This window comes from Tiliqua scincoides, chromosome 2 (assembly GCF_035046505.1).
Source record: "Tiliqua scincoides isolate rTilSci1 chromosome 2, rTilSci1.hap2, whole genome shotgun sequence".
In the NCBI taxonomy this organism is placed as follows: domain Eukaryota; kingdom Metazoa; phylum Chordata; class Lepidosauria; order Squamata; family Scincidae; genus Tiliqua; species Tiliqua scincoides.
The window spans coordinates 246,504,949-246,529,478 of record NC_089822.1 but is presented as its reverse complement, the minus strand read 5'-3'; the positions used below and the strand labels follow the sequence as shown (position 1 = coordinate 246,529,478).

The 24,530-nt window shown below is 45.4% G+C and overlaps 1 protein-coding gene across 1 annotated transcript; it reads right to left on the bottom strand.

Annotated features, from left to right (window-relative positions):
- Positions 1-482: 482 nt before the first annotated feature.
- LOC136638972 (transmembrane prolyl 4-hydroxylase-like) lies at positions 483-21,508 on the bottom strand. Its single transcript, XM_066612996.1, has 9 exons — positions 21,350-21,508; positions 18,685-18,766; positions 16,768-16,958; positions 15,256-15,352; positions 10,482-10,644; positions 7,515-7,697; positions 3,729-3,819; positions 830-953; positions 483-694 (listed from the first exon to the last, which is right to left on the bottom strand). The coding sequence occupies exons 1-9, from the start codon at positions 21,506-21,508 to the stop codon at positions 483-485; spliced, it is 1,302 nt and encodes a 433-aa protein (XP_066469093.1).
- Between the last annotated feature and the right edge of the window lie 3,022 nt (positions 21,509-24,530).

Below are 24,530 nucleotides of genomic sequence, written 5' to 3'. Positions count from 1 at the left end.
CTTGGGATGGGGGGGTGAGAAAAGGAGCACTTTCAGCGTGGAGCAAACCTTTTGGGCTAAAGACCACATTGGGGCATCACTTGAACTGCACTGAGTTCAGTGGCCATATTTATTAAGATTATGGCCACTTCTCCAATGGTATGCAAAGCACAGCTGCCAGTGCAAAGCCACTGACATGGTTGTGGGGGCAAACTGTGTGCCAAGGGGAGGAAAGAAGAACAGATGCACAGTCCAGAGGGAGCCTATAACACCAGTTCCCATGGAGTCCAGCATTGGCCTGAGTTTTTTTAAAATTGCTTTTTATGAGCATTTTGCAAGCTGCCTTAGGCCATTCACTTTGGCAAGGGAAAGGCAGGGTATAAATTATTTAAAGACACTTCTTGCATTCTTGTAGAGATGGAGGAAGGTGGGAGATTGAAACAGGCTTGAAACAGGACAGTGCAAAAAATTTATTCCAGGTCACTAGAAAAGTGTCTCAAGCACTATAGTTCTTCATGCACAGCAGGGCAGTATTCATCCACAATCCCCTCACTCTGGTCCCCATCGTTTGCATGTTGAGCCATCACTTTCTGGAGCAGGAGCTGACTCCTCTTATTGGGATGAACACTGATCCACTGGTTGGCGATCCACTTGGTTCCTTCAGTGACTAAGCAGCCTCCATGCAAAGAATACTGATCTATGTCTCCAATCCATCCTGCAAGGGGACAAGAATCCATGAGTCATTCCTCAGTGAAGGCCAGTTTCTGTTCTCAGCACTGTCTCCAATGACTGCTCCTTGGCTGCCCTGTCAATGCTCAGCAGGTAGAACAATGCATCACTGACATATTACCTTCATCATCTGACAGGTGGTTGTACCAGAAGACAGCAGTGCCCTGCACGGGTTTTATCCGCAGGTTTCCCTTATCGCAGTGTCTGTAAGTGTCTCGGAGGTCAATATTGTTCTGAATCAGAGACTGGGAGTAAAGAAGAATACAATTACTGCACTACACTCCAGGGGGGAAAAAACACACAAAGCCCTCAACAACACACAAGACCCCCCCCCCCATTTTCATTCATATCTCATATTTATACACATCATTCACTAAAAGAGCTTCATGTTTATTAAGCCATCTTGAGTCCTTCAAAGAAAGACAGGATGTTTAAAAAGGAAATACAATTTGAATATTCTATGTAAGACTTAATGCCAAATAGCAAAAGGAATGAAAAGGTCGTGTCCTCCCTTAACATTCCTACACAGACACTGGGAGGGATCTTTTGCAGGGATGAAGAAGGAAAGTTGCTCTCCCCTTCTTCTATCCCTGCTAAACAGAAGAAGCACCACTTTAAAAGGCTTCTCTTTGCCCGGCGAGTTGAGCTAGAGAACATTTAGATGAAATATTTGAGGTATGTTCCACTGAAGTCCAACTGTCTTACTTCAGTATAATTTGGGGGTGTGCAACGAGATGGAGCACAAAGCTTCAGAAGATCTAAACTTTTGAAAACTTAAAACGTAAGCAGTTCACAGATTGTTGGGACATTGTTGCAGTGAGAACAGGTACTGTTGCTGATGTTTCCCACATTTACTAAGGGCCTGCGTTGGCTTGGTCATGTTGTGAGAATGGATGATGGCCGGATCCCAAAGGATCTCCTCTATGGAGAACTCGTGCAAGGAAAGCGCCCTACAGGTAGACCACAGCTGCGATACAAGGACATCTGCAAGAGGGATCTGAAGGCCTTAGGAGTGGACCTCAACAGGTGGGAAACCCTGGCCTCTGAGTGGCCCGCTTGGAGGCAGGCTGTGCAGCATGGCCTTTCCCAGTTTGAAGAGACACTTGGCCAACAGTCTGAGGCAAAGAGGCAAAGAAGGAAGGCCCATAGCCAGGGAGACAGACCAGGGACAGACTGCACTTGCTCCCAGTGTGGAAGGGATTGTCACTCCCGAATCGGCCTTTTCAGCCACACTAGAAGTTGTGCCAGAACCACCATCCAGAGAGCGATACCATACTTCTGAGACTGAAGGTTGCCAACAACTAAGGGCTACTTTGTATTCCCATGCTCCAGTGGGGCAGCAGAGAGCACAGAGCCTCGGAAGAACTTTGAAAAAGAAAGTTTTAGAAGTGGGGAAGTACACAAGAAGTACACTGGGGAAGGATTAATTTTGTACTTCAAAATGCTTTTACATCAAATAGCATCCAGCAGATTCCTGGGTGGAGGAGCAGCTTGCTTTTCTGCTATCTGATGTAAATCCTGATATATCGCTCAGGGTGGCCCGTTTCTGCCATGCTGCACAGTTGATAAGAAAGAAAATTGAGAGTATAAATTAATGATTTTATATATGTGTAAAGGGATGTTGGTTTTAATTTTGTGTATTTTGTCATGTTGTTTTGTGACTAGCTGGTCGGATGACCGTTAATAAATAAATAAATAAATAAATAAATAAATAAATAAAGTAAGTAAGTAAGTAAGTAAGTAAGTAAGTAAGTAAGTAAGTATCTATCTATCTATCTATCTATCTATCTATCTATCAGCAGATTCCTGGAATGCTTAAGGACAGGCCTGATCCTATCCTTGAGATATACCACTATATCTCCATGTACCCCAGGACAATGACAATCCACCAGTGTAGAAACCTGTGTCTTGAGCCTCAGTCGTGGGCTGGAGTTTCTTTTGGATTCCAAGGATGATGTGTCAACTTCATAGAGACTGTACACAGCGATGACACACAGATGTCATGGTAATGACATGCTGCTATCAGGATGCTGCTCCATGGACTGCGTTGGTGTTTTCATGAATGCTAAGGGCTGATAAGGGCTGTATCGGTGTTGCTTTGCCAGGACAGGCTTGGCATTTGGGATGCTGAACACTGCACCAGCATCCATGGGACATCAGCATAGAGACTGAATAGGTTTGGACTGCTGTATACTTCATTGCACTTGTAGTGAATGGGGACATTTCATCTTACAAAAAAATCCTGTTTTTTATGACACTGACTGGGATGACGTGTCCAACTTTCCAGCACCAATGCAGCTGTGCCAATGGGGCGTGGGCTGCATCCTGTGGTGGTGGGGTAGTCACAGAGACATCTTTAGGGTAAGAGAATGTTCCCTTTCCTCAGAGCTGGAATATTGAATAGTGCTGGAATATTGAATAGGATTGGGCCCTTAGCATGTTCTCTTTCATGCAAACCTTTTTCAGCTGCATGTCCCAGCAGCAACATGTGTAGAATGTGCATTGGGAACACTAGAAAATCTCATCTGGTAGAAAACAGCCAGCACATGAACTTGGCAGTCCCTGCCCATTGGTCAAATACAACCATCAGATGGTCAAAGCAATCTTCAAGAGACTGACCAGAACTATCAGGGCTGAACTAATTAAAACTCCATTAAAGGAGCTTGCTTTTTGGAATCTAGGTGCATCTTGGTTCAATCACTAACAAAGGTTAGCTGCCTGCTGTTGATGGGCTCTCTGATCCCCGCTGGTGAATAAGGAAATAGCATCTAAGTGAGTACCCTTTTGTCTAGATTAGAGCAAACATCTATAGCTTTCCTCACCCCAAACAGCCTTTCAGGGCTACTGCTAACAAAGAAACCCATTTTGGGGAGCTGACCCTGGTGGGGGTTGAGCTGAGGAAAGTCACCCCCACTTTACCTTCAATTTGAGAGTGGAAAAACATAATAGCCCATTGGGTTTTCTCCATCTAATTCACTATGTCAAATATTTTTAGACTCTTCTGCTTTATCAATACATACCTGATAGTCATAGGTCCTATTGTCAGCAATAGGAAAGTTGGTCTCTCCTCCACCAGTCACATTGCTTAGGTAGATCAGTACTGTTGCATAGCTGTAAAAGACAGAGGCAACTGTCACAAGTAAGCAGTGACATTACTTAACACTCACCTTCATATAAACCCTAATGGTGCCAATGATGTGGCTGCCACCCTTGTCAGCTCCCAGACTCTTGTCAGCTGTCACGCAGACACATGGCTGATGACACTGAGTCTGCCACTCAAGCTGCAGGGCAGGCTGAGGCACTGTGAGGCCAGGACCATAGAATGTCCCACCCCAGAATGCTGCCACCTGACCATCGTGTTTTTTTTGGGGGGGGGGGGCTGTGTGTGGCCTCCTCCAGCCCTCCAGAAGGCCTTCAGAGGGCCAGAGAGGGATGCGCAAAGCCTCCCCTGACCCTCCCAAGGTTTCTGTACAGGGCCTCCATACAGGATGGCACGGGGGTGGGGGGGATGGCGGCACAGCACTGCCCCCTTCCTGTGCAACCTGGGGACTGCACACAGCCTCCCCTGGCCATCTGGAGGCCTTAGTACAAGGCCTCCACACAGGATGCTGCAGGAGGGAGGGCATGGTGGTGCAGCACTGCCTCCTCCCTGTGCTGCCTGGGGCATTTGCAACCCTTGCCTCCCCCCAAGTACACCAGCGTGCAGCATTACATGTTTTAGTCTCCTTATCTACCCTGAAATCATATTACCCCAGGCACCAAGCATAGGTATCTAAGCTACTTGATCTGCCTTCTGCTTTCCTTCCCTTCTGAATGGACAAGCCTCCGCGCAGCACCATGTGTTGCCCATCAGGATCCACCTTTCTTTTTCCAAGAACAACTTTTACCAGTGCATGCCGATCTTCCTCATCTGTCAATCGGAAGGCTCAAATCCAGGAAGCCTTTTCTGGCACTCGCACAACATCCGCACAACAATTTTAACATCAATGCCCAATGGAAAGCTAAATGGGCAGTCAAATGCCCAGAAACAGGTAGATCGTATGTAGACGATCCTACACTTAAGGTGCCAGGTTTCGACTTACCTCATCAGCACTGGAAAACTTTGAATAGGATCCGTACCCTACATGGTGTTTGTCAGGACTCAGTGTTTAAATGGGGGCTAGTATCTACCCCTCAGTGTGATTGCAGGTTCCCCCACCAAACCATGTACCACATTGTGACTGGCTACAAACCGAGGGTGTATACTGGCCCATGGTCTGACTTTTTCTATGAAGGTAACTCTATCCTTGAATGACTCCATGAACTGGACACTGACATTTGATCTAGTCTAACCGTTATATGTCCATGTATTATATGCCATACACTAAATAAATAAATGAATCCACCTTTGTGAACCTTCCCCTGGGAGAACAATATTGACTCACTTTCCCTCTAAAAACCGAATAGGCTATTTCCTTGAGCAGTTTGCATACGGAACCCTTTCTTGCACTTCTCCCTCCTTCAAACTGTTTCTTAGTGAAGTTTCTGCAGAATCTTTGCTATCTAGCCTCACAGATCCCTCCCTATTCCATGTTCCTGAGATACTGTCACAGCAGAAAGAGATTGGTGACCTAGCCTCACAGGTCTTCCTTACTCCATGCTCCCAAGATACTGTCACAGCAGAAAGAGATTGGTGACCTACGGCCAAATCCTATCCACTTTTCCATTGCTGGTGCCGCTGGGCCCATATCCTGCACCATATCCTGTGGTGGGAATGGAGTCACAGAGGCCTTCTCAAGGTATGTGAACATGTGCTCCCTTACCTAAGGGCTGCATAGTGGCTGCACTGATGCTGGAAAGCTGGATAGGATTTGGGCGCCTAGCCTCACATATCCTTTCCTACTCCATGATCTTGAGATACTGTCATAGCAGAAAAAGATTGGTACCCTGACCATTGACCCTGCAAGACAAAAGTTCAACCTCTTGTCCCAAGCAAAAGTCCACTGGAGTATGTCATGAGACAAGGTCATGTATTTGGTTCCCTGTGTGTTCATGTTAGTCCCCAAGCTTGTCTAGTAAAACATGAAATAGTAATTTAATAGCTGGTGGACATAGGGAAGCAATTGTTTCCCCTCCCCTGCCATTTGCTTAAGCCAGTGGTACTCAAACTTTTCCAGCCAGTGGCTCCCTTGACCCCTGTGGCTGTTGGCCATGACTCCCCATCATGTTCCTGAGGGCTGGAAGTGACATCATTAAACAGGAAGTGGCCAGAAATCTTAACTATATTAATATTAATTATATTAATCATATCATTAATTAATTGCAGATCTTAAAAATATATTATTAATACACAGCAATATACATGCTTTATAAATGATCAGCTGCTGATCACTGTTGGAGACAGGATGCTGGAGTAGGTAGATTTTGTCTGGTCCAGGAAGATTCATTTTTTTAACTTTGTAAGCATACCAATAAAATTGTTTTTTCAAATGAACTTTGTGAACAACCAGTCTGACCAACATTACACACACACACACCCCTGTGGACCCCAATCCAAGTAGTCATTTCTCCCATTCTCCTTGGATAGGATTGAACCCTTTATTAATTTAATTAAATTAAATTTTTCCAGCAGCTGGTGGGGAAAACAAAAATAGACCATGAAAATATTTCAGAGCTTATAAGGGTTTGGTTAGGAACCTGATTTGTCTCCTATACTAGGAGATGCACAACTCAAGCCTATGCATGTCTACTCAGAAGTAAGTCCCATTAGAGTCAATGGGGCTTACTCCCAGGAAAGCGTGGATAGGATTGGGCTGGCAATCACTTCATCAATGGCTGATAAGTATTCCCTTCAAATAGCAAGATTCATTACTTTAAAAATACAGCCTTTCCTCTTCAGTCAAACAACAAGATTAATAAATAACTTTAAAAACAGTACCCTTTTTCTGCTCCTGGCCAAGTGAAGGGTGTGCTTGTCTCTCCCCTCCCCCTTTGCCAACTGCATGGAAACAACTTTAAGGGGAGGGGGAGTAAAGCAGGAAGGTTTGGAGATTGAAAGGGGGGAATGGAAGAGGGAGGGGTTGAAAAGAGAGATTTCACTTTGATGAAAAGCGATCCCAGGCTGGGAACTAGGAACCAACCAGACAAGGAACAAGGAGAGTTTCTTTCTGATGGTCAGCAAGGACAAGGACTGCAAAGTGAGCATGCTTGGTACTTGCCAGATGGGGGCTGAAGAGCTTTGTAAACAACATGCAGCCAACACAGAAGGCGGCAGCCTCAGAGTAGAGGGAGAAGAGGGCAGGGCGGCAGCAGCCACTCTCACAGCTGATGGAGAGGGAGAGCTGACGGAGATGCAGAGACCAGAAGACGGGCTCGTATTCTGCCCAGGGGTGTGACTGTATTGCTCGAGAGGACATCCCATGCCTCCCCTTTCAGTTCCTGGCGCCTCCCTAAAGAGCCGCGCTGCACAGTTTGAATAACACTGGCTTAAGCCATTTCTGCCCAAAGTTGCATATACACAACAGGGATAAAATGTGTACACTTGTAGGCTGGGCAGAAATGAGTTAGTGCTTCTCCTTTGGTTGGCCAAAGGATCACAAAGGGCATTCTCTTATCATCTCTGTATGAGCTACACAACCTAGCAGAAAAATCAGAAAGCGACATGTGCTTTCATCATTTCGATCTGTTGAGGCAAACTGACTATAGCCTTTGTATAACAATGTCTACTTCTCCACAAGTATTATGGTTGCCAACACACAATATGGAGCATTGTGAGAGTAGAGAGCATAGGAAATGAGTTTTTCTTTACAATCTCTAGATTGACTTACCGGGACAAGAAATGATAAGGACTAATATGAACAAACTGTTCCAAGGAAATCCTACTAATATCTGGGACGGCCTTTCCACTATCCCAGTGGGCATGGTAGTACCCTCCTGGGTCATATCGCACCACCTGCAAAGGTTCACTGAGCTCAATAATCTCTGCAGACAGACGTGTTAAATGAATCACCCTGAAGAAGAAGCAGAGGCAAACCAACAAAATAAATGTGTATACAATAGAACCTCTTTAAGTTGACCACCCAAGGGACTGGAGGAAATTGGTCAACATAGGGAGGTGGTCAACATACGGAAAAAAGGCAATTAAATATCATCATGTTTAGCTCCAAGGACAACAAATGCAAGGCCAAGTTATTATTTAGATTGGATTTTTAAAAAGTTTTATTGCAAATATCAATGAGAATTGATCCTCTTGTGATGCTTACTATTTATATCATCTATATCTATATCAAGAGACAGAGAATAAACAGCCCACAATCAGTGTTTAAAAAAAACCCTGAAAATTCATAAGCTTAAAAAAATTTTTCCCAAGATGGGACAAACTAGACAAAACACAGGCTCACAGTATCGCGTTCAGTGGGCAATTAATTTACCCTTACAGAGGGTAAATTAATACTCTGTGCAATGGTCGAAGTGGTCAAGATACAACTTACGGAAGTGGTCAATATAGAGAGGTTGGTCTCCCATAGTGTATATGCAGTGTCTGTCCATACATGTGAAAATTAGGTCAACTTAAGGAGGTGGTCATTATAAAGAGGTGGTCAACTCTGGAGGTCCTACTGTATATTTCCATAGGTGTTCTGACTTCCCACCATGCCACTGATAAGATTGGGATGGGCTGCACCAGACAAGATGTAGATGGTGAACAACTGGCAGTCAATGCAGCTATCTGTGGGTCAGTGGTATAGAATATATCCACTGCTTCCCCTTCTGTTACGATAGCCCATTTGGTTTTATTGTTAAACATTGTACATTACTTTTCAATACTCATTCCAAAGCAGTATGCAGATGAAACAAAATTCAGGAATCTCAAAACAAAGCTACCAGTAATGCTGGGGTGGTCACCTGATACTGAAAAGAGAAAGAAGTTTTAGTGCTTTCAGATTTTAGTCTTTCATGCTTCTTTCAGTGAACTGGTGTGTTATAATGGTTAGAGACTGAGCTTCTAATCAAGTTTAATTAGCACCTCTGCTATGATGTTGCTGCTCCTCTTTTATTTAGCAGGGGGAGAGTAACTGACCCTCCTCACCCCAGCAGTGTCTTTTCTAGTGACTGCCTGCTGGTGCCCTTTTGCATCTTTTTAGATGTGAGCCCTTTTGGGACAGGGAGCCGTCAATTATTGGATTTGCTCTGTAAACTGCTTTGTGAACTTTTCGCTAAAAAGTGGTCTATAATAATAATAGTAATAATATGTTGCAAGCCCTCCCTCTCAGCCTTCACTGCAATATGGGGATTACACAGTAAAGAATTGTTGTAAGGGCTGCAGCATGATAACCCACCTGAAGCTCAATGCACACTCAGAAAGTGCTACACAAATGCTAAGGATTATTATAGCTCAAATCTTAAGAGCGTGTGATGCCAGCGGAGCCTGTGTTCTGCCAGTGCAACAGGCTTTATGGCTGTCACAACCACAACTCTGATGCAGAAGCAGCAAGTGGCCGGGTCCACATGGTGATGGATGCTGGATGGCCACTGCCTGAGGTAGGCCGCAAAGGCATGGGCTGTCTTAAAAGAAGAATAAAACACAGAGAGCAGTGCACAGATAAATTCAGGTTTCAATCCCAAACGTATTTAGAACCAGATCAAGACATTCATTATTTAATAATAAAAGCCATGGTTGGCAACCTTCAGTCTCGAAAGACTATGGTATAAGCCTACAGCACCCAGTATTCCCAGGCAGTCTCCAACCAAGTACTAACTAGGCCTGACCCTGCTTAGCTTCCGAGTTCAGATGAGATAGGGCATCTACAGGGTAACAGTTGCATAATTAAGGAGTAAAAGTCAAACCATAGTAAACTAGAACAATGACAGTTAAAACATCAGCAAAGCACCAGCATCTAACAATACTAAACCATCTACAGCAGCAAAACCCATCTCCAAGGATAAAAGTCATCAGGAGATACTGAAAGGCATGAAAAGGCCTGGAAGAATGGGAAGGTCTTGGTCTGATGCCCAAAAGAAAGCAGGATTATTTCCTGAGGGAGGAAGTCTCACAGTCAAACAAGATTTCCGTGTGGCAGCCACCTGCCTCCACTCCAAGGGTGGGGCACCTGAAGGAAAGCATCTGCAGGCAGGTCAGAATGGAAGGAGGTGATCCTTACTACCACTACTGCCACTGCCCAATGCCCAGATTGATCACGGTGGCAGTTGCAGAGTAGGGTGGGATTTCAACCCATCAGTCAAAGAGGAGTGCAGGGCAGGCAGAGAAAGAAGCTTCTGCTACAGCTACTGAGGGAAAGAACAATCCTTTAAACCTCCTTCAGGCTCAGCATAGATGCCCAATGCCTGTTTCCTTGCCCACCTCTGGAGAGACAGGCTGGAAGAAAAATGAGTTGACCAGAGGAATAGTTCAAGAGATTTTCCACCATTTCTCTAGACTCTGTGGACTTTCCCCCATTTAGACAGGGGCCTCTGTCACTCTTCAAGACTTGGCTGCATCTTGACAAGTTTCGGTGAGTAGTAAAATGTGAGGAACAAATTGGTCAACACATCAACGTTTAAAATGCTTACATATTAAAAAAGAACAAAGCACCTTAACATCAATGCACACTTATCAGCCATTGTGTTCACTTAATATCCTCAAATGACATCCTTAATCAATCAACAAATATACTTTTAAATGAATTCAGAGTCTTCTAACAGAAATATCATCAGGAGACAGATCGTCACCCGCAGCCTTGCTAGGAAGCTTTTGGTTAAATACTTATAGGTCATTCTTATCCCAGGAGAGCCTTTACCTTTGCTGTATGGAGTGCATGATCGGATGTGCCCCCTTGCCTTGAACCAGCCACGCCTGCTGGCTGTTCCTCACCAATTCTCTTTTATTTGTCTTCTTCCTGTCTATATACCTGTAGAAGTCCTGCATATTCACCCCCTTAAACTCTTCCAAACTTAGTACACCTAGTGGAAGGACAGGAGAAACCATACTGGCTATTGGTAAGCTCAGATAGCATGCTGCAGCAATATATTCCAACTGGCCAACTCTCTAGCTGCCACTACACTGTCTAGACTGCCTGAACTCGAGGCATATGAACTTCCTCTATATGCCTCTCTTTTCAAATGGTGCTTATTGTGTTATAGAGGTGTGGAGGAGGGGATAGTGTCCTGGGCTAAATAAAAGAGGAGTACCAATTTTAAAAGTGCCTCTTGGCTCAGTTAGCAGGGATGACAGGAATATGTACACTATACCAACATTTCTCAATGTTTGTCCTCCACTGTACCACTTCACATGGTCCAGCTATTCAAAGTACCATTGGAAGTAACTGGTAATGACATCATCCCCAGTTATTTCTGGGTTCGGGGGGCAAACGTGCCATGACAAACACCAATAAGAGGCTCAGGGTGGAGGAGAGGTCTTTTTTGAGCACAGAAAAGCATGCTTAGGAGCTCTGCCTACTGCTGTTCTCATGCTGCGTTGCTGGTCTTGCTGCTGTGTGGCACGTGTTTGGGGGTCCTGCAAGTACCACCAGACACCACTTCAACTACCACTGGTAGTACCCCTACCACTGGTTGAGAGACACTGCACTATATCATACGTTTTACTATGGCTGCTACATTTTTCCATTTTTCATTGTGGAAGTAAATGATCCTCCGACAATATAAAAATGAGTTACTTTAGCTAATTTTATTTTCTAAGAAAGAACCAAAGTGAAAAAGAAAAAAATATAGAGTCAAAATCTTTACAAGGTTGAAGTCACACAATAAGGCCCAAATCTTAACCCGCTTTCCAGTGCTGGCATAGCTGTGCCAATGGGGCATGTGCTGCATCCTGTAGTTGGGTGGCACTCATGGAGGTCTCCTCAAAGTAAGGGAATGTTTGTTCCCTTACCTCGGAGCTGCATTGCCCTTATGTCAGTGCTGGAAAGTGGGTTAGGATTATGCCCTAAGGCTCCTTCTGTGGCTTTTGTTAGCCCAGTTCTATGCATGTCTACTCAGAAGTAAGTCCCATTGTGTTTGGTGGGGATTACTCCCAGGAAAGTGTTATAGGACTACAGCCTGTTTCTCCAGTCAACATGCAACATTGGCTCTTGCTGATGGGAGGAGGCAGAAGCACCTATTCTGTAGGCCACAGTTCCAAAGCTTCTGAACCAAGGTCTGCATAAATGCAGTGTACTATCTTAGCTAACTGCAGGGTCTAAGGAGTAAAATAATGTGCATTCCAATTAAGTAGTCAACTCAATTCACAGCCTAATAGTGTCTCTTTTACGGGACCAAAAAAGGCCATTTTGCATATGCTACCATTGAACTTGGGGGGACCACACAGAAACTGTAGATTACATGTGCATGTGCAGGAAGCAGTTCTTTATTTTCTTAGCACTCCCAATTTGTATTCTTTTAACTATTTTGAACATATACAGTAGGAGAGCAATGAGTTTACATGGGTTAGAAATCTCCATACATTAAAGTTAAGCTGATGCACATAATATTCCATCAGGAGGACTTATTATATCATGTAACAAAAAAATACTATTATGATGCAGTTATGTCAGCTAACTGAATCCAAGGATTCTTCCCTCTTAGACCAAGATGGAAACACAACTCCTTTAAAATACTGAACATAATATGATAGAAAAGATAAGGGTCAGTAACAGCAGTGAACCTGGCAGTTTTCATGACAGAGGCCACTATCCCACCCGTTGCCCTCTGATCCAGAAGTAATTCTGGTGACATCATCATCACAATTACCTCTGGTGCATTGCCTCCTCCGTTCCCCTTTTAAAAGAAGGGGGGGAGGGAGGAGGCAGCCCAGTCCCTAATAGAGTCTTCCATGCAGCTTCTAGCAGTGTGGAAGGCTTCAGCAGAGCTTTTTCGCACCACTGGAAGACATAGAGGAGGTGAGCCCTATCTGCTTCCTGGGTGCCTTCCAATGGTGCAAAAAAGCTCCAAAGGAGCCGTCCGCACCACTAGAAACAGCGCGAACAGCTCCTTTGGGGCTTGAAGTAGTGCACACCTCCTCCGAACTTGGAGGAGACGCACGCCGCTTCCTCCCAGGCAGTTCCTCAGCTGTTCTGAGGGCCGCCCTCCTCTCCTCCCCTTTCTTTAAAGGGTAGGAGAGAAGGGTGGCCTTCAGATGTGGTCAGGAATCACACTTAGAGTAGCTGCAGGAGCATTGCCACTCTAGGCCCAGTTCATTGCTGATTGGAGGGCCACCCTTGCTTCTCCTTTAAAGAAATGGGAGGAGAGCGACCCTCAGAGTGGCGCAGAAGTGCACTGACAGTGGCTATGCTCTCGCAGCCACTGTCAGCATGATTCCTGGTTGCTTTGAAAGCCGGGGGGGGGGGGGCAGGCGGCGGGTCACAGGGCTGACCCCAGGTGCCTAAATTCCTGTTGCTTGAGTATTCGCACCCTCCCCAAGGTCTGCCACTGGTCTATTGAAATAAAAGAAGCTCTGCAATGAATGTTTGTGATTGCTATGTTTTTCTTAATACCATGAATATTAAGACTACTTGATATTCTTAATGAAGGCTGCATTAAAATACATCAAGAGAAATTTTTCAAAGTGGAATGCTTATTTGATATGATACGGCAATGGTTCTCAAACTTTGAGGGAGCTTTACTCCCTCAATAAGTTCTTGCAGGGGAGGGGCTAGGGCAGCGAAGCGATCCCTAGGATCGCGTCGCTAAGGGGGGGCAAGGGGGGTGCTTGTGACTTACATTATGTAGGCAGGGCTGCAGCAGGCTGCAGGAGGTGCAGGGAGCCTTGCGCAGCCCTCCGCAGCGCTCCCCCGAGGCTTGAAACGTTTGGAAACCGCAAGAGAAAAGCGCCTCCTGCAAAATGGAAGTGCTTTGCGCCCGCTTTTTCAGAACGTTCCAAGCCTTGGGGAGTGCTGTGAAGAGCTCCACAGGGCTCCCCGCAACTCCTGCAGCCCCTTCATAAAGTAAGTCACAAGCACCCCTGCTCGCCCCCCCCCACAAACACGATCCTGGGGATTGCTTCCCTGCCTCTCCCCTTCCCCCGCCCCTTAAAGGGAAGGGGGAACCTTTACGCAAACTGGTGGGTCACGACCCACCAATTTGAGAACCACTGTGATATGACATGAATCTTCAAAAATTAGGCCCCCTTTTTAAATACCTGAAGTTTCAAAGGGATAACCAGACTATTGTGTCTAAGGATAAATTTGGTAGACTACTGACATTATTTGGAACATTTTTAGGGTCAAGTACTTAAAAGGGTACACTCTTTAAAATGCATGTTGACAAACAGTAATACGGATTATTCAAGGTTCAACAGGTGGGAGAAGGAATCCAATATCTACATCAGCGATTTTCAACTTTTTTCATCTCATGGCACACTAACAAGGCTCTAAAATTGTCAAGGCACACCAGTGTTTTGACAATTGTCAAGGCACACTGTGCAGCTGGTAGAGGGCTCACACCCTCAATGGCCCTACTAAGAAATGACCCTTCCCAAACTCCTGCGGCACATCTGTGAACTATTCGCACACTGGTTGAAAATCACCGATCTATATTATAAAACAGCAGAAAATCTGTAGCAGCTCTCTGAAGTTCTGAATATTGCACCTTCAAAGGAAAATTTAGGAAGATTATCCAGGTGATATTATATTCCTATAAGACTGTTTCAGATATTTCTTGTTGTAAACAGTTGCAATGTATGGGGCACTTGCCCCATATATGCTGGAACTACACAAGTGTAACATTTTTCGGACAAATAGTACAGGTGGAGACTTTATCCATGGCTTCAGCATCTGCGGATTTGCCTCTCTGTGGGTACTGACCTCTCTGTGGGTAAGACCTCTCAGACATAACTGGAACCTTTTTCAGGTTACATCTTGGAGGTTTTCTGAGACTTGGAGAGGCTCAGAATGCCACCCAGATCCTTTTTCCAATAACTTCTGGTGTTCAGAAATTGCTGGAAAAAGGCTCTGGGCAGCATTCGGAGCCTTGGAGAGGTGGTGTGTGGTCTCTCTGAGGCTCAGAACAGCTCCATACATGACCAGAGCAAAGCTCTAGTTGCGTTTGGAGCTCCAGTGGGCCCGAAAACTGTGGATTTCGTTATCCACCGTTTTCAGTGTCCACGGGGGGGTCTGGGAACAGAACCCATGTGGATAACAAGGTCCCACCCGTATACAAGGTATAAGAATGATATTGAAAATGAAGTTCCAAAGAAATGGGTGACAGTATTATTGCTGAGGACTATTCAAAAGATATCCCCATGAACACTGGGGTCTTATGGATGTTTACATGTTTCTAATTCAAACCTCCAAGAGTGCTAAAATTTTGATTTTAAAAATAAGACAAAATAACAAAATAAAAAGTTAAAAATGCCACATAAGCAGGAACTGCAGAAAAACAACAATTAATTTACATAATTGATTGTAAAGCAAAGGAGGACAAAGCAGACTCTGAAGAGAGGTCAACTGAGGACAGCCATGGCCATCACTTATCTCCCATGGCTGCAAAGTTTCAGGACTGACCTGCTTGCTGGATTAGAGAGGGCAGAGTGAGCAACAGTGCCCAGTACACTAAAAGGCAGCATTAATTCCATCTTACCATTGCCATCAGGGTCTGCTTTCAGAGAACTGTACATCTCCATAATATCCTTGGGGGTTAACAACTGATCCTTTGCCAGACGCTCATGTGACATCATCTGAAATTAAAAGTGTAACAGCTTCTTGCCATCTATTGACTCAAGTGAAATATTAACTGAGCTCAGCAGGCATGCATTTTGCATGTGGGAAACTGTAGTACTAGTGTCTTTCAAAACAAAATATGCTGACACCAGGTTGCTGGAAGTCCTAGGGGAAAATTGCCACTCCCCATGCCACCCCCACTGTCCCTTGATGGAGCACTGGATCCTACCACTACCACCAATACTAAGGTTCAGGGATCCGCCTGGCAAGACAGGCCCTCTTGTGGATGGCCTCCCGGCTGACTTTGGATACCACTCCTAAAAACAAAGACTACCTTTGTCTTGAGATTAGGAAGAGTGAGTTCAGACATGCATGTACTTTTCTTAATGACTTCACCAACAAGGATATTTCAGGATGTGCTCCTTGTAACACCAGCCAGTCTTTTCCACATGTAGAATTGCAATAATAGGGCATGTTTTGGAATGCTTGCACTGCACTGTACCCATCCTCCACTAATTAGTGATGAATAGCAGAACACTGCTGACATATAGCAGACAGATCTTCTCTCTTCCTTCTTTCTCTCAAAGAAGACTCCAAAGTAGCACTAAGAGCAGTCCACACTTCAGCTTACTGACCTACTATTCTCCAAAAAATTGGATTTTTGGCATTAATAAATGTGATGATTGAACTGCTGGGAAAAATACAGGAAGATAACAGATAGTGATATTCTGCAACCCTCCTTAAAAGGCAAGTGAACAAAGTGTAATGATTCCAAACAAAATGTCCCTTCTGGAAGTGCCCCAGGTAGGAACAATATGTATGAGCAGCACTGCCATTTCAGATAAGTGCCATTCCATCAAAGTGGTGTGACAAAGTGATTTACATGCAGATGTGACATAGGTATCGGTGGATTCAACAGCATGTGCCAATCTTCCAAGCTGCCTTTTATAGGGAAGCAGAACTTGTTACATTGCTACATGCAAAGTTCAATACATTGCCCACTTCTTGCTGATCTGTCAAGAATGAATCCAATTTGTGACTACAAATTCTGCCAGGCCAACACAAGGACTAGAGGGAGCCACTGTCTTGGAAATTAACTGGCCATGCTACATACATACATACATACTACTGGCCTATTTGTTCCACACCTCTCATGCACCTGCAGTTATAGACAATGTTCAGTAATGCTGGTATTAAGGGTGCCAGCAAGATCACAAAAGGCCATCATTTCTCTGACAAAGAATTTATCCTCCAAGTCTAACACTGGGCATCTAGCTTCACAACATTGCCTACTAGAAAGCACATAGAAACTATCTTGGTTCACACTAAAATAGTTAAGTATAATTACTTCAAAAGTTTGTATTCCCACCCCCAAGTGATGCTCTGGGTCTGCACACTGTATCTGCATCAGAGCATCAAGCCTCCTGAATACCTCAATGATTTGCAGCTGTCCATCATGGTTGAAGTCTAAGATGTTGAAGATTTCCATCTGGTTGACAGCTAGCTCTTCCAAGGAATCAGCTCTCTCTTTAGAGAACTGAATGGGACTTTTCTTTAGCCCTTCACGCTTTGCCAAGTTGATAAGAAGTTTACATTCATCCTCACTGAGGAAATCTGGTATTTCTAGCACAGAAGGAAAGGGAGGGTGAAGTAAAGTCTCCTTCCAGAAAAAGAAGCACCAGAGAAAACAAGCAGCTTTGTGACATGTATGTGGGATGAAAAGTACAATATTCTTTTTCCTTCAAAGACTTTTCACCCACCACCATACAAAATTCTTTCTGTCAAAGCAGTATTACAAATTATAACCAATATAAAACCAATCAGGGTTTTTACTAGAGCAGTGCTTCTCACACGTTTAGCATCAGGACCCACTTTTTAGAATGAGAATCTGTCAGGACCCACCAGAAGTGATGTCATGACAGGTAGAGACATCACCAAGCAAGAAAATTGTAACAATCCTAGGCTGCAATCCTACCAACATTTACCCAGGAGTAAGTCTCATTTACTAACATTGTTAAAAGATTATACATTGTCGTTTGTTAAAAGTACAGGTCTGTAACATTCCCAAAATGCAGTCACTTACCAGGGTAGCATCAAGTCTAATATATTAAAAATAAGATATTGAAATGAATGGGGACCCACCTGAAATTGGCTCGTGACCCACCTAGTGGGTTCCAACCCACAGTTTGAGAAACACTGTTAGAGGGTACAGCAATATGCTGTGTTATCTATTAGAACTACTAATGAAAGAACAAATAATTTTGTTAGCTGTTTTCCAAGACAAATTTGTTCCTACTGTGAAACTTTTCAGCCCAATCCTATGGGCCTGCTGTGATGCCAAAGCTCCCATTCTAGTGGTACAGTGCACTTTAAAGCAGTCACAAAAAGTGACTCATGGTGGAGTGCACCCTGGCCGCTATTGGAAACAGTGAGTGATGGCAGCTGGAAGAAACCCTTTTAGGGATTTGCAAAAGCCTTGGACACAAGACACAATGGTGTCTGTTACTTAAAAATGCCTGTGGCGTGAAGTGGATTTAACAAAGATGTTGCCTTGTTTCTCAGTGAGCATTCCCTTTCACACTTATAAATTGTTGGCAACACATGTACTATAAGAAATTTTTTTAAGTAAAGTCATTAATACCATGGTTACAACCACATTTAAACATCCTTTAAAGGTCGAAGAGCAGTCATGACCTTTGCAGGTTCAAGAGCAATCATTAATCTTAATTTAGATTTATTTATTTACAAATTTATACCCCACTTTATCTCCCCGATGGGCATTCAAAGTGGCTATAACAGCAAAAGATGGTACAAAAAAGAGCTGTCCAACCTCAGAACAACAGATGCTACCTCAGAACACCAAATGCAAGGGATGGCATCAGGATGCAGGTCTCTTGTTGTCTTGTGTGCTCCCTGAGGCATTTGGTGGGCCACTGAGATACAGGAAGTGGAACCAGATGGGCCCATGGCCTGGTCCAGCGGGGCTGTTCTTACTGTTCTTAGCTGAGAGAGAGACACTGCCTAAGCTGGATGTCTCTGTATTGGACCATCTTTCATCTTTTACAGTGTTTGTTTTAAACAGTGTGGAGAAGTATGGTGCCTCCGACCACATCCTTATACCGCATCAGACTGCAGGTCCATCTGGTTGGCAGCAGCTCTCTTAGAGTTTATGAAGGTGATCTTTCCCAGCCTTACCAACAAATGACTGGAAGTGAACCTAGGACCATGTGCATGCAAAGCCTGTGTTCTGCAATTCAGCTTGATGTGTTTGCATGTCACACTTCAACAGCAAGCCTGTAACTCACTATAGGACATATAGTTAATATTTTTGGCAGCCTGCCTTTCTTACCAAAAGCAAGTGGTTTCAAGCTAAGCGTTTTCATGAAATGGATTTTGTTAGGAACCAGCTCCACCTCTTGTTTGTGGCCCACCTTGAAAAGAAAGTAAAAGAAAAGAATTAACCATTGTATTCCAAGCACAGCTCCAGTTTGTGGAATTCTATGAAATTCTTGTAACACCTGCTGAAGAAGTTGAGCCTTGGAGCAGTGGTTCTATCCTGCCCAGAAGGCTCCATCCCTGACCAATCAAACTGTTCAGATCTGTAAACTTTCTGGTCAAGTCAGAACTACTATTTTCCTGTGGTGAAGCAGAGCAACAAGGTTTTTCAACCCTCATACAGCTTTAAAGTACAAACAAGCTTTCACAAACACCACAATCAAAACTTATGAACAAAATGACAGAGGCTGCCTGGCAAAGCACACTGTGCAGACTATGATGCAAAGCAAAACAGAGCAGAAAAAATGCAGAGCAAAAGAAATGCATAAAATATCTTCATGTGAGTGCAATGTACCTCCCTCCTGCTGCTTCCTCCACCCCACCCACTTTGCTATTACACAGACTACAGCCAATCAGAAAACATACACCCAGTACTTATATCCAGGAATTCGCCTGAGCCATAGTGCCAAGCCTTGAGTCAAGTCACGGGTCTCTGCCCCCTTGACTCGAGTTGCCCACAAGTCAGAACAGTTGCCATCACGACTTGTCCATTTTTTGAGTCATTCTGACTGGAGTTCTAGTCTTTTTGAAAACTGAGTCAAGCCCCAGAAGCAGTGGAAAAAAAGAGTGAGCAAGCAAGCAAGCACACAAAACAGAGTAGCAAGCACACACAAAAGTGAGCCTTGACTCAAGTCTATTTGAGCCTTTTCATTTTTAGGGTAAACCCCCCCTCCCAAGTCCTGAGACAGTGCCCATGTTTTTGACATGCATGACTTGAATCTGTACAAGTTGCAAAAAATGAGTGTTTTTGTGACTCGAGTCTGAGTCATCCAAGTCTTGGCCCTTCCATGATTATAGAACTTGCACGATAGAAGTGCAAGGCACGTGACCCATAGCACAACCCCATGCATGTCTACTCTGAAGTGTCATTGAATACAATGGGACTTACTCCTAGGAAAATGTGCACAATCTCTCTGGCCTCTTCTCATGCACACTAAGGCCATGGAAACCACGGATACAAAGCAATTTGCATACAATTTGCATAAACCACCTGCTCAGAACGTACATGGGAAGAGGTCTGTCAGTACTTACATTCTCAGAATTATTGTAGGGACTCTGACAGGAGAATGCTACACACCAAATGCCCCACTCCATGACTGCAACAGGGGTGCAAGGCCTGAGTCCAGAGGGAGACAAAGGGGAAAGCCCAAGGGGCGTCTCTTCCAAGGGGAGACCAAAGTAATGCCCCAGGTGTGGCATCCTCTCCCCACAGGGCACCACTGCACGCCCCCTCCACTGGCACCAGTGCCTAAGAGAGGGGGGTAAAGGGGGTAATTTGTACCTGGGCCCTGGAGGCAAAAAATGGGGCCCAGAAATTTCCTGGGATCTTACATTTTCCAATCTCACCCAGACTCACTGTCCATGCAGGATGCTGGGCGCTTACCGTGGGCACATGGCGGCGACTACTGCCAGAAGCCATGCACACCAGGCCCAGGAATGCATACATTCCTCAACAGCATCACATCTGGGAGGAAACTGGCCTGCCACAGCAGCTCTTTGGCTTGTGGATCTGCTAACCATGAAGGAGTGTAGAGTTGTTCAGGGACACAGCTGTGGGACTGCAAAAGTACACAGTGTACCCAGGACACTTTCCATTCTAGTGTGAGTCGAAACACCATGATCCTGCAATGATTTTCTATATTTGAAAGGCTTTAGAGAGACTGAGGAATGTGTTTGGTTTTCTGTGTCTAGCTGCCAATGCCGGGCAGGCAGGTAGATCTGAGTTCTGCATTGGGAAGACTGGTCGACCTGGGCTCCAAAGACTATTCCGGCAGTTGCCACTCTCCCCCTGCCTGTTTTGCCCCCATTCTGCCAACCCCCACTCTGTTCCACCCCCTCCCTCTTTGGGAAGGGGCCGAAAGAAACTTTGTACCCCCTGATAAAACTCCTCTCAGAGGCCCTGACTGGCGCCACGCTCAGGCACTGACCGGGGTCCTCATGTACAGCCATGTGCTGCGGCTGCACCCCCCACCTCTCCCTCCACAGGCAGCTCTCCAGCAGCGGGAGACCACCCAGGACCGCAGCTGCTCGCCGTGCCCAGCGCCACGGGAGCCACAGCGCGCCTGGCAGGCTCATCCTTCTCCAACAGGCGCCCGCAGCTCTGCCTCGCCCAGGACAGGCTCCGAGGCCGCCAGTGCAGAGCAGCCAGACACAGCCCGGCTTGCCTGGACGCTCTCCAGACGGGGCAGGACAGAGGAGCGGGAGCTGCTCCGAGCGGAGGGGGGCGAGGCGGGAGGAGCCTTCGGAGCGGGGTCTCCATCGCGGTCCCCGCCGCGCGCGCAGAGCAGGAGGCTGACCACGCTGATCCCGCACAGGCTGGAGAAGGTCAGGAGGACCAGGAGGGAGGGGAGGCAGCCGGAGTCTGGGTCCGGGTCGGGCGGGGACCCCTCGTCTTCCTCGGCCGCCATCCCAGGCCCTGTCCCGCCTTGACCAGGCAACCGTTGCCACGGCAACTGCACCTCGGAAACTCTCATCCCGGGTACCACTGTTGCGTCATCGCGCGGGGGGAGCGAGGGATCGCTGCTGATTGGCTGGCTCGGGGGCTGGTCCAGGCGCGGCCTGGCTAGTGTCAAGCACGTGTGTTGAGAAGCAGTTTTGGCTTCCGCTCCTCTGCGCATGCGCAACTGAGCAAGTTTCTTGGAAGGGCCAAGGCAGCACGTGACTCACTCTCCTTTCCCCAGGCAGAAAACACCTTCCGGTGTCCAAGTCCATGCTGGGGTTTCTGGAGGAGGAGGCTGTTTTCATGACTGCCTCACAAGGAGGCAGCGCTCGCCCCATTGGCATGACTACGGGCTCAATCCTATCCATCTTTCCAGCACCAGTGCAACCAAAATGCAGCCCCAAGGTGAGGGAACAGATGTTCCCATGCCTTGAGGAGGCCTCTGTGACTGCCTCCCCATCACAGGATGCAGTGCACATCCCATTGGCACAGCTACTACACCAGTCCTGGAAAATCGGATATGATTGGGCCCTATGTCAGCACCAGAAAGTTGGATAGGATTAGGTCCTGGGTCCACTGTACCTGAGGATGCACCCTGTCAAGATTCAGTGGAAGGTCACGTGCCTTGCATGCAGACAGTTCCATCTTCAAACGTTGACATCTCCGGCGAAATGATTCAAAGAGATCAGAACTAACAGAGTTCTGCTCAAGACTGGACAAGCTAAGCTCTGTGAGAAAATGCAGCAGTGGGCAAGTGGTGGGGGCATTAAGTGCTACTCTACCCTCCACATCAATCCTCCTCCCTCTCCAACATTTCTTCATTTGTTTTTTCTATCCAACTCATATTAGATATTCTCCTCCGAAACCACAGTCCAAACACCTTCCATTTCCTTTTGTTCATTTCACCAACTGTCCATGCTTCACATCTACATAGAGCTCTACTCCTTTGCTGTTTTTAAATATTATGAGAGCCAGGATGGTGTAGTGCTGTTTCCCTGTGGGTCAGGACCCACCAGGTGGGTCACAAGCCAATTTCAGGTGGGTCCCCATTCATTTCAATGTTTTATTTTTAATAGACTTGATGCTACCATGATATATGACTGCATTTGGGGAAATGTGACAGACCTGTTTTTTTAATAGGCTACTATGTATATGCTTTAACAATGATAGTAATTAGGACTTAACTCCTGGGTAAGTATGAGTAGGATTCCAGCCTAGGATTGTTAAAAATTTTCCTGTTTGATGATGTTATTTCTGGTCATTACATCACTTCTGGTCGGTCCTGACAGATTATCATGCTATAAAGTGGGTCCTGGTGCTAAAAGGTTGAGAACCACTAGTGTTGTGGTTCATAAGAACATAAGAAGAGCCCTGCTGGATCAGGCCAAAGGCCCATCTAGTCTAGCTTTCTGTATCTCAGGAAGATACGGATACAGGGCCCAATCCTATCCAATTTTCCAGCACAAGTGCAGCTGCAAGATAAGGGAAAAAATGTTCCCATACCTTAAGGAGGCCTCTGTGACTGCTGCCCCCCCCCCCACAAGATGCAGTGCATGCCCCATTGGCACAGCTGCACCAGCACTGGAAAATTGGATAGGATTGGACCCACAAATGTTTAGGACATTTGTGCTTTTTTGAATGCCTATTACATTTTGGTTTGCATGTCCGAGCTTCCCTTTATATCCCATCACCCTCCCATAACAGCCTATCCCCAAAATAAAAGTTAATGTAAATAAAATATAGTTTGCCAAGCAGTTTACATAGCTATACTACTGAATGATTCCCTTTCCCCAATGGGCTCTGTCTAAAAAAGATGCAGAAGAGACACCACTGGAGAAGATGCCATGCTGGGGTAATAGCTTTTTGTTTTTTTTAAACTGAAGGGTTTTCTATCTACATCTTGCTGTAAAAAGCACAGCAGGACAGGCTATTGCAGAGTACATAAATACAGCACACACCACTCAAATAAAAGCCATCTGTAATGTATAACAGTGGAGAGGGTGGGGGTGCTTGGGTGCAAGGATATTTGGGTGCAAGGATAGGGATATTGTACAACCACAAGTGTGTCCCTTATTGCAGAGGTGGCATCAGAAATTGGTCTGGTTGGGCACTGGTTTAGGGCCCAGACCCATCAGAGGGCTCAACCAAACAGGCCAATCTCTGAATGCCTCAGTAGTGGTAGAACCTGGTGTGCCATCAGAGAGCAGGTGAGAGACCCTGTAAGGGGGCCAGAGTAGGGCACTGTCACAGAAACCTGATGCCTAGGCCCCCAGAAGCCTATACATTTCTGATATTGCAGAGACATTTCGGCAACCTTTCCCTTTTCTTTGTGGCAAAAAGGCATTCCTGGTACCCTCCCTGCCCATTCTGTCCATCTAAACAACACAACAAGCACTGCTCAGAAACGTCATCTGACAGTTTGGTTTGTCCTTGTGTAGTTTGGTTTGTCCTTGTGTAACCCCCATAAACAACCCCAGTGCTTAAAAAGCACGGAAAAAACTGCCTAAGTAAAGAACTGTAGAGCTGTGGGTCCAGAAAGTAAGAAAGAAGCCCTGTTACGTATTCACAACTAGTTTACACATGCACAGAAGTTGGGTGTTGTAATAGTTTAACACTGAAGGAGCTGAAAGTATTTGTGTATTAAGAAGTTATTGATTTATTAACAATCTATGGTCTAACAGTGCAGGATACATATAGGTTTTATTTTGACATTAGTTCATAAATGAAACCTCTTGGAAACAAGCAATTGAACCTTGTAGCATTTCAAGTTAAAAAAAATCTGCAGAAAGTAGAATGACCATAAGATTCCCCTGAATGTATATACAGTAATACAGGCGTGCACTGCTTAACAACCTTCCAGTTAACAACTAATTGTATATATGATGGTGAACAAAACACAATAAAGAGGCTCTTAAGGAGGCAGTCAGGACTTCTATAGCCTGCAGCAGAGGGTCTGTTTACACAGCAAAGCTCTTAACACCAAGAAGAGGCAATATTCATCCAAAAGCCTGTGCAGCCAGTGAGTGTCTGGCAGGGAGTGTCTGCTTACACAACAAAGGCACTAGGCTGGGCTGAATGTTTGCTTAATGACCTAAAGTATCCAGTCATTAAATGGCACACATCTGTAACAGTAAAAACCTTGACAGAGCCACAGGTAGGTAGGTAGGTAGGTAGGTAGGAAAGAAAGAAAGAAAGAAAGA

What these genes read in the sequence shown, in the direction of transcription:
- LOC136638972 (XM_066612996.1), bottom strand. Translation starts at nt 21,508, where the DNA reads ATGCGCAGAGGAGCGGAAGCCAAAACTGCTTCTCAACACACGTGCTTG. An exon ending in CCGGGATGAGAGTTTCCGAG is followed by an intron (nt 18,767 to 21,349) that starts GTGCAGTTGCCG and finishes TTTCTTTTCAAG; the next exon opens with GTGGGCCACAAACAAGAGGT. An exon ending in ATAGGACCTATGACTATCAG is followed by an intron (nt 954 to 3,728) that starts GTATGTATTGAT and finishes CTTTACTCCCAG; the next exon opens with TCTCTGATTCAGAACAATAT.